The sequence below is a fragment of the Chiloscyllium plagiosum genome, unplaced genomic scaffold (genome assembly GCF_037043375.1).
Source record: "Chiloscyllium plagiosum isolate Xiang-an unplaced genomic scaffold, Cpla_swu_hap1 HiC_scaffold_31, whole genome shotgun sequence".
Classification (NCBI taxonomy): domain Eukaryota; kingdom Metazoa; phylum Chordata; class Chondrichthyes; order Orectolobiformes; family Hemiscylliidae; genus Chiloscyllium; species Chiloscyllium plagiosum.
Genome location: NW_028270169.1, coordinates 3,487,799 through 3,497,810, shown reverse-complemented (window position 1 = coordinate 3,497,810; position 10,012 = coordinate 3,487,799). Strand labels below are relative to the sequence as shown.

Here is a 10,012-nt window from a genome sequence, read left to right as displayed (position 1 = left end):
CTGGAACGTACCAGCGTGTGGCGGGCTGCGGGCTATAATGTACCGGCATGTGGTGGTGTGCGGGCTATAACGTACAGGCGTGTGGCGGTGTGCGGGCTATAATGTACAGGCGTGTGGCGGTGTGTGGGCTGGAACGTACAGGCGTGTGGCGGTGTGCGGGCTGGAACGTACTGGCGTGTGGCGGTGTGCAGGCTGGAACGTACTGGCGTGTGGCGGTGTGCAGGCTATAACGTACAGGCGTGTGGCGGTGTGCAGGCTGGAACGTACTGGCGTGTGGCGGTGTGCAGGCTGGAACGTACAGGCGTGTGGCGGTGTGCGGGCTATAATGTACAGGCGTGTGGCGGTGTGCGGGCTGGAACGTACTGGCGTGTGGCGGTGTGCAGGCTATAACGTACAGGCGTGTGGCGGTGTGCGGGCTGGAACGTACTGGCGTGTGGCGGTGTGCGGGCTGGAACGTACTGGCGTGTGGCGGTGTGCAGGCTGGAACATTTGAATATCTAACTTCTGTAGTTGGCAAGGTGGTAGTGTAGTGGTAATGTTACTGGATTAATAATCTAGGGGCACAGATTTTGGGGACATAGGTTCATTATGCCAGAAAATGAAATTTGATTTATATTTTTTTAAAACTGATTTAAAAGCTAGCCTAATGGTAAATATATTACCCTTGTTGATTGTTGTTACAAGAAAAAGCTACTTTACTAATGCTGTTTTAGGGATAGGAAATCTGCTGTCCTTCCCTGATCGGCCTACCTGTGACTCCACGCCCACAACAACATGCTTGTCTGTTAGGGATGGCCTGTAAATGCTGGCCTAGTCAATGATATCCATGTCCTGTGAAGCAATTAGAAAGGCAGCTGTAGTGGGTGGCCTGCATCATACTGAAGTGAAAAGAGCTAGGAAAGGATTTGCACAAAACCTAGGATCCACAGTCTCCGAGATTGGTGTAAAAAACAAATTGGCAGGGCCTGACTGCGCCAATTATGCTTCATTATTTTATTTTTAAACATTGTATTCCTATTCTGGCAGACATCAGTTGGAACATTCTTTCCATTTTATGTGCAAAACAATTTCTCTCACACACTCCCAGTATTCTAGTTACATTATAGCTGCTGCACAGTTGGTGACATCATCTTTCAGACAAGATATTAAATCAAAGTACAGTTTGCCTACTCAGGTGTCCGTGAAAGATCCTGGGATACTACTGGACGAGCAGCAGGGAATTTCTTCCAGTCTAATGTTCATCCTCAACAAAATCAGTGAAACAGACAATTGGTTATGACCACCTTGCTGTTAGTGGCAGCTTCCGGTGACTAAATTGACAGTGGCCGCACTTTAAAAAGTACTTCACATCCAATAAAACATCTTGAATGTGGTAATGCAAGTGCTTTCTCTTCTGACCCAGCCCCTCCGCTGTCCTGTCCTGTCTAGTCAGGGTAACCTGGGTGGCTCATTGCTCCAGATGTGGGGCTATTTCTAATCTTCTGATTGTGAACTTGGCCCCTGGTCAGTTTGAGAAAGTGAGTCACTTTGAGCAGCTGATGGAAAAAGCAGATAGGACACATTCCACGCCTGTGAGCCTGGGATTTGGACCAGATCCCAGCTGCACTCCTTCATCTGAGCTGTACCAGAAAGTTCAGAACTTGATCTCAAATCCCTGCCTCGCGAAACGCTGAATGTTTGGCATAATTGGATTCTTTTTCTCTTTCATCACTTACAGAAGGTACTTACACCACAGAGACCATAGGTAAGCAGCTGTTAGGAAGGGAGGTCCAGGGGTTTAACCCAGTGACAATGAAGATACGGCAATATATTTCCAAGTCAGGATGATGACTGGCTTGGAGGGGAACTTGTAGGTGGCGTTCCCATGTGTCTTCTAGATAGTGGTAATGGTGGTGGACAGTTAAACTACCCTCTTCTATGACTCTGAGATGTGGACTGTCTACAGCAGGGACTCAGCAGAGCATGTTGTCCCCATGACCAACATGAGACTCCCCGAGCAGGTGCTCTCCTCCCAGCACCGAAACGGCAGGTAAGCCCCGGGGGGACACAGGAAGTGCTTCAGGGATACCCTTGAGGCCTCACTGGTAAAGTGTGGCATTCCCATCAACACCTGGGAATCACTGACCAAGACTGCCCAAAATGGAGGAGGATTATCTGGGAAGGCATGGAGTGCCTCGAGACTTGGCGTTGGGGACAATTGGGAGCCAGGTGAAAACCGGGAAAGGAGTGTTCTGCCAGACCAACACCACACCCAGCCGTTCCCATGATCAGCATCTTCTGCCCCAAGTGTAAACGGAGCCTGTGGTGACCCCATCGCTCTGTACAGGCACTGACAGACTCTCCCTGAGAGTGCACCAGAGTCATCCTCATCTGTGAGGGGCTGCCAGTGATGATATTATGGACAAGTAAACTACTCACTGGACAAGGAGGCTCCATAAATATCCCCACCCTTAATGATGGAAGAACCCAGCACATCACTGCACAAGATAAGGCTGAAACATTTGCAGCAGTCTTCAGCCAGAAGTGTCGAGTGGATGATCCATCTCAGCCTCCCCCAGCATTACAACCACTGGTCTTCAGCCAATTCAATTCACTCCACCTGACATCAAGAAACATTTTGGAGGCATGGGATATTGAAAAAGGCTATGGGCCCTGACTATATTCCAGCTATAGTACTGATTATTTGTGCTCCAGAACTTGCCGTTCGCTTAGACAAGCTCTTCCAGTACAGTTACAACACTGGCATCTACCTACCTATGTAGAAAATTGCCCAGGTATATCCTGTGCACAAAAAGCAGACAAATTCAACCCAGTTCATTCAGTCTACTGAGTCATGAGTAAAGTTAAAAATCCCACAACACCAGGTTATAGTCTAACAGGTTTATTTAGAAGTACACACTTTTGGAGCACTGCTCCTTCGTCAGGTAGTCAGTGGGGCAGTTACATAGGACACCGAATTTATAGTAAAAGATGAAAATCTTATACAACTGATACAATGTATTGAACAAACCTCAATGGCTATTCAGTCTTTAATCACTTCGAACGGGAAATGCAGGCCCCGATTGATCCATATGTAAATCCCAGAATTTCTTTCAAGTCACAGTCCCAAGATAACTTAAGGTTTTATCAGTGGATTAAAAAAATGGGACCATTCAGCTCCGACAATGCATTAAAGGTGTGAGGTTTGAGTCTGTCTATATCCCAACCTTGACTCAGACTGGTTTTATTTCCAAAGTAGGAATTTATAAAATGTCACATTGACTCCCTATTATGGCTTGTGAGATTTTTGAACAAAACAGAATGCATCTGCAAATACAAGTCTGTAAATTTGAGATGAAATAATCATGATGTCTGGCGATCTGTCTCTTTTCACCTCCCTCTCGTTGCCTGATCCTGTGAAGGCTCTGATTTTAGGCTATAGTTTCAGTTACATCCTGCTGTATCTTAATCATTCATCACATTTGAACCATGATCATGATAGACATAGCCCTGGTCTTGCTGATTATCTAATTTGCATCCTTCAATAAGGGCCAAAGTAAATCCCAACAACCGCAGTGACTGTGATTAGCCAACTAGGTATTGGCCAACCCTCAAACCTGCATTTCCATCAGGTCCACTCTGGTATTTATGACATTGTGTTGTTTTGCTTTCTAGCCTGCGAGAAAACTCACACTGTCTTTTGGCCATGGAAAAGAAAACCACCCCAAACCCTGACAATAAATTCTACCCCATGACGCCACTGTCTTCGACATGTGGATTTTAAACTAATTATGACAACATTAATGATAAACAGGTTTAATAAGGCCAGCATCCAAATAAATTCTAAACTTTGTACAACATTCAAAATGACCATCTATCATGTAATAGTGGTCAGTATAAGCTGCTCAGTATAGATCAGTGTAATAATGATGTTGGATGGACACCACTACACTGTATGTAATGTATGTCAGAGATGTACAGCATGGAAACAGACCATTCAATCCAACTCATCCATGCTGACCAGATATCCTAACCTTCTGTAATCCCATTTGCCAGCACCCGGCCCATATCCCTCTAAACCCTCCCTGTTCATATACCCATCCAGATGCCTTTTAAATGCTGTAATTGTACCAGCCTCCACCACATCCTCTGGCAGCTCATTCCATATGCACACCTCCTTTTGCATGAAAACGTTGCCCCTTAGGTCCCTTTTATATCTTTCCCCTCTCACCTTAAACCTATACCCTCTAGTTCTGGACTCCACAGCCCAGGGAAAAGAACTTGTCTATTTATCCTATCCATGCCCCTCATGATTTTATAAACCTTTATAAGATCACCCCTCAGTCTCCGACACTCCAGGGAAAACAGCCCCAGCCAGTTCAGCCTCTCCCTATAGCTCAGATCCTCCAACCCTGGCAACATCCTTGTAAATCTTTTCTGAACCCTTTCAAGTTTCACAACATCTTTCCGATAGTAAGGAGACCAGAATTGTACGCAATATTCCAACAGTGGCCTAACCAATGTCCTGTACAGACACAACATGACCGCCCAACTCCTGTACTCAATACTCTGACCAAACGCCGCCTTCACTATCCTATCTACTTGCGACTCCACTTTCAAGGAGCTATGAACCTGCACTCCAAGGTCTCTTTGTTTAGCACCTCTCCCTAGGACCTTACCACTAAATGTATACGTCCTGCTAAGATTTGCTTTCCCAAAATGCAGCACCTCACATTTATCTAAATTTAACTCCATCTGTCACTCCTCAACCCATTGGCCCATCTGGTCCAGATCCTGTTGTAATCTGAGGTAACTCTCTTCGCTGTCCACTACACCTCCAATTTTGGTGTCATCTGCAAACTTTCTAATTGTACCTCTTATGCTCACATCCAAGTGATTTATGTAAATGACAAAAAGTAGAGGGCCCAGCACCGATCCTTGTGGCACTCCACTGGTCACAAGCCTCCAGTCTGAAAAACAACCCTCCACCACCACCCTCTGTTTTCTACCTTTGAGCCAGTTCTGTATCCAAATGGTTACTTCTCCCTGTATTCCATGAGATCTAACCTTGCTAATCAGTCTCTCATGGGGAACCTTGTCTAACGTCTTACTGAAGTCCATATAGATCACGTCCACCACTCTGCCCACATCAATCCTCTTTGTTACTTAAAAAACTTTGAGAGACATGATTTCCCATGCACAAAGCCATGTTGACTATCATTAATCAGTCCTTGCCTTTCCAAGTGCATGTACGTCCTGTCCTCAGGTTTCCCTCCGACAACTTGCTCACCACCGTCAGGCTCACCGGTCTATAGTTCCCTGGCTTGTCTTTACCGCCCTTCTTAAACAGTGGCACCATGTTAGCCAAGCTCCAGTCGTCCAGCACCTCACCTGTGACTATCGATGATACAAATATCTCAGCAAGGGGCCCAGCAATCACTTCTCTAGCTTCCCACGAGCTCTGGGGTTCACCTGGTCAGGTCTTGGGGATTTGTCTACTTTTATGCATTTCAAAACATCCAGCACTTCCTCCTTTGTAATGGATATTTTTCAAGATATCACCATCTATTTCCCCACACTCTGTATCTTCCATATCTTTTCCCACAGTATATACAGATGCAAAATAATCTATTAATATCTCCCCATCTCCTGCGGCTCCACACAAAGGCCGTCTTGCTGATCTTTGAGGGGCCCTATTCTCTCTCTAGTTACCCTTTTATCCTTAATGTATTTGTAAAAACCCTTTGGATTCTCCCTAACTCTATTTGCCAAAACTATCTCATGTCCCCGTTTTGCCCTCCTGATTTCCCTCTTAAGTATACTCCTACTGCCTTTATACTCTTCTAAGGATTCACTCGATCCATCCTGTCTATACCTGACATATGCTTCCTTCTTTTTCTTAACCAAACCCTCAATTTCTTTAGTCATCCAGCATTCCTTATACCTACCAGCCTTCCCTTTCACCCTGACAGGAATATACTTTCTCTGGATTCTTGTTATCTCATTTCTGAAGGCTTCCCATTTTCCAGCCGTCCCTTTACCTGCGAACATCTGCCCCTAATCAGCTTTTGAAAGTTCTTGCCTAATACCGTCAAAATTAGCCTTTCTCCAATTTAGAGCTTCAACTTTTAGATCTGGTCTATCCTTTTCCATCACAATTTTAAAACGAATAGAATTATGGTCGCTGGCCCCAAAGTGCTCCCCCACTGACACCTCCGTTACCTCCCCTGCCTTATTTCCCAAGAGTAGGTCAAGTTTTGCACCTTCTCTAGTAGGTACATCCACATACTGAATCAGAAAATTTTCTTGTGCACACTTAACAAATTCCTCTCCATCTAAACCTTTAACACTATGGCAATCCCAGTCGATGTCTGGAAAATTAAAATCCCCTACCATCACCACCCTATTACTCTTACAGAAAACTGAGATCTCCTTACAAATTTGTTTCTCAATTTCCCTCTGACTATTAGGGGGTCAACAATACAATCCCAATAAGGTGATCATCCCTTATTTCTCAGTTCCACCCAAATAACTTCCCTGGATGTATTCCCAGGAATATCCAGCAGTAATACTATCCCTTAGCAAAAACATCACTGCCCCTGTCTCTTCCCCCCTTTCTATCCTTCCTGTAGCATTTGTATCCTGGAACATTAAGCTGCCAGTCCTGCCCATCCCTGAGCCATGTTTCTATAATTGCTATGATATCCCAGTCCCATGTTCCTAACCACGCCCTGAGTTCATCTGCCTTCCCAGTTAGGCCCCTTGCATTGAAATAAATGCAGTTTAATTTATTAGTCCTACCTTGTCCCTGCCTGCCCTGACTGTTTGACTCACTTCTGTTCTCAGCTGTACCCATCTCAGATTGATCTCTTTCCTCACTATCTCCCTGGGTCCCACCCCCCACCTTACTAATTTAAATCCTCCCGAGCAGTTCTAGCAAATTTCCCTGCCAGTATATTAGTCCCCTTCCAATTTAGGTGCAATCCGTCCTTCTTGTACAGGTCACTTCTACCCCAAAAGAGATTCCAATGATCCAAAAATGTGAATCCTTCTCCCATACACCAGCTCCTCAGCCATGCATTCATCTGCTCTATCCTCCTATTCCTGCCCTCACTAGCTTGTAGCACTGGGAGTAATCCAGATATTACTACCCTTGAGGACCTCCTTTTTAAATTTCTGCCTATCTCTCTGTAATCTCCCTTCAGAGTCTCAACCTTTTCCCTCCTAATGTCGTTGGTTCCAATGTGGACAATGACCTCTTGCTGGCCCCTCTCCCCCGTGAGAACATTCTGCACCCTCTCTGAGACATCCTTGATCCTGGCACCAGGGAGATAACACACCATTCTGCTTTTTTGCTGCTGACTGCAGATACATCTGTCTGTACCTCTGACAATCGATGGCTTGGATCCTGACATACCCTTCATTATATTAGAGCCAGTCTTGATACCAGAAACCTGGCTGTTCATGTTAAATTCCCCTGAGAGTCCATCACCCCCTACATTCTCTAAAACAGCAGCATACTTGTTTGAGATGGGGATAACCTTTAGAAGACTCCTGCAGTACCTGCCTACCCCTCCTACTTTTCCTGGAGTTAACCCATCTACCTGACTGTATCTGTAGCTTTCCTCCCTTCCTATAACTGCCATCTATCACATCCCTAAGCGCCTGTAAATTTCTCATTGTCTCTAACTGCCACTCCAACCGATCCATGCGATCTGATAAGATTTGCAACCAAAGACACTTCCTGCAGACATAATCATCAGTAACATGGAAGATCTCCCTAAACACCCACATCCAACAGGAAGAGCATATCACTCTGCTGAAGGCCATCTTTGCTCCTTCACAATCTACACACCCAGAAAATAGCACCGTCTAATTCCGCTACAAAACACTGCTCCAAGCTAACTTAACATTAATGGTTTATATTTTTAAAATTTAATCAAGAGACAGATTTCAATAAAACACATAATCAGGAAAGAACCAGTCTACCCACTCTTTAGACTCACAGCAAAGTTACACGTTAAAAATTATGCACTTACCTGTTCCTGTGCTGGGAGCTCTCCCACACACGTTCCTCCAAGGTCAGCTGTGAATTTTGCTATTTGTTCATTTTTCCTAGACACTCCGATGTCCAGGGATACATGAACTCAAACAGCAAAGGCAGTAACTGTGCAGCCGTGTCCACTGTCGAACTCAGGAGTGTATTGGAATACTTACCTATATCCAATTACCTCTCACCATCTTGCTTATCCAGAATCCATCCACCTCTGCCTTAAAAATATTCAGACATTGCTTCCTTCATCTTTGACCAAGAAACATCAAAGACTCATGACCCTCGGTGAGAAAATAAATTTCCTCTCAACTCTCCTTTAAATCGGTGACCCCTTAATGTTAAACAGTGACACTCAGTTCTAGATTCTCCCTCAAGTGGATACATCCTCTCCACATATCAACATCCCTCACCATCTTTGATTTAAATCACATCAGCTCTATTGTTTCTGAACTTCAGCAGTTATAAGCCTGGCCTATCTAACGTTTCCTCATAAGGCAACCCACCCATTTTAGATACTTGTCTAATAAACATTCTCTGAATTGCCTCCAACACATTTACAGCATTCCTTAAGGAGACCAATAATTTACATAGTTTTCCAAATATACTCCCAACGGTGCGTGCCTTTTCTAACTGAAGTATAACCTCCCTACATTCATATTTAGTCCCCTCACAATAAATGATAACATTCTGTTAGCTTTCCTAATTACTTGCCGTACCTGTGTAAGTAACCTGTTTGTGATTTGTGCACGAGAACACTCAAATCCCTCTGTTGCTCAGGGCCCTGCGATCCCTGTATCATTCAAGGCTCTGCAATCTTTCATCGTTTAGATAAAATACTTCTTTATTCTTCCTAACAAAATGGGCATTTTCACATTTTCCTACGTTATACTCAATTTGAAATGTCTCCGAGATGAGTCTCTCTTCTTCTTCTTCCTCCTCTCATTTTTGGCCTGTAATTCACAGCAACAAACCCAGAGAAAAACGTCTGGATAATTTTCCCCAAAATCAGTTGCATGTCAGTGGAATGTACAAGTGCAACTCAGTCGGTCAGCAGAGCAGAGCTTTCCTGACAGGTACTTGTTGCATTCTGGTACAGATAGTGTCGTTTGAAGGCGCCTTTAGAGAGTCTCTGGTGCATTGGAATCTCTTAGTAACTACAGAGGAAGTTAGAAAGGGGGGGGGGGGGGGGGTGGGGTGGGGGGGGGGGGGGTGGTTGGAAGAATGTCCACGTGTTTGTCCTTTTTGGGACCAGTAACACCGAATGGAACAGGGAGGGGATCCTACTCAGGGAATATCAAAACACAGAAACTACATTTTGAGAAAAGGACCCGAGAAGTGGTAAACTCAGGATTCGGGATCAATCCGGATGCTAATTGAAGGCGATATCTCCCATCTCTTGTCAATCGCTCGATTTTTAAAAAATCATGTCCTTTGTTTAATGAGCACCTCTGCCTCTTCACTTCACACCCCTCTCACTCGCTCTCCCTCCCACTCCATCCCTCACCTCCCACCATTTTCCTCCATCCTTCTCCCCAACCCCCTCCCCACTGCACTTCTCTCCACCTTCAGTCTCAAACTCCCCTCTTTCTGTCCTCTCCCCTGCCCCTCCTGCCCTTCACTCCCCATTCCAAGTCAACCCTCTTCCACCCCCACCCTACTTTTCATCCCCCCCAACCCCTCCACTTTCCCACCGCTCCCCTTCTGATCTCCTTTCCCTCCTCTTCCTCGCTCCTCCCAACATCTCTCCCTTCCTCCCTACTCTGCCTCCTCCCTCCTCTCCCTCTTCAACCCCCTTCCTCTTGGCACACTGCCCCAACACCCCACTCTTCCCTCCCTCTTCCCTCCCTCCCTCTCTCTCCCCCTCCCTAACTCTCTCTCCCCCTCCCTCTGTCTCTCCCTCCCTCTCTCTCTCTCTCTCTCCCTTCCTCCCTCCCTCTCCCTCCCTCCCTCCCTGTCCCTCTCTCCCCCTCCCTCCCTGTC

At 45.6% G+C, this 10,012-nt stretch overlaps 1 protein-coding gene across 1 annotated transcript in view; it reads left to right on the top strand.

Annotated features, from left to right (window-relative positions):
• Window positions 1-325: 325 nt before the first annotated feature.
• The window catches only part of LOC122563885 (unconventional myosin-Ic-like), a 55,679-nt gene continuing 45,992 nt past the window's right edge, over window positions 326-10,012 (top strand). Inside the window, exon 1 of the mRNA XM_087977080.1 lies at window positions 326-463. Coding sequence (XP_087833206.1) covers window positions 326-463 — 138 coding nt within the window. The remainder of the gene's footprint in view (window positions 464-10,012) is intronic.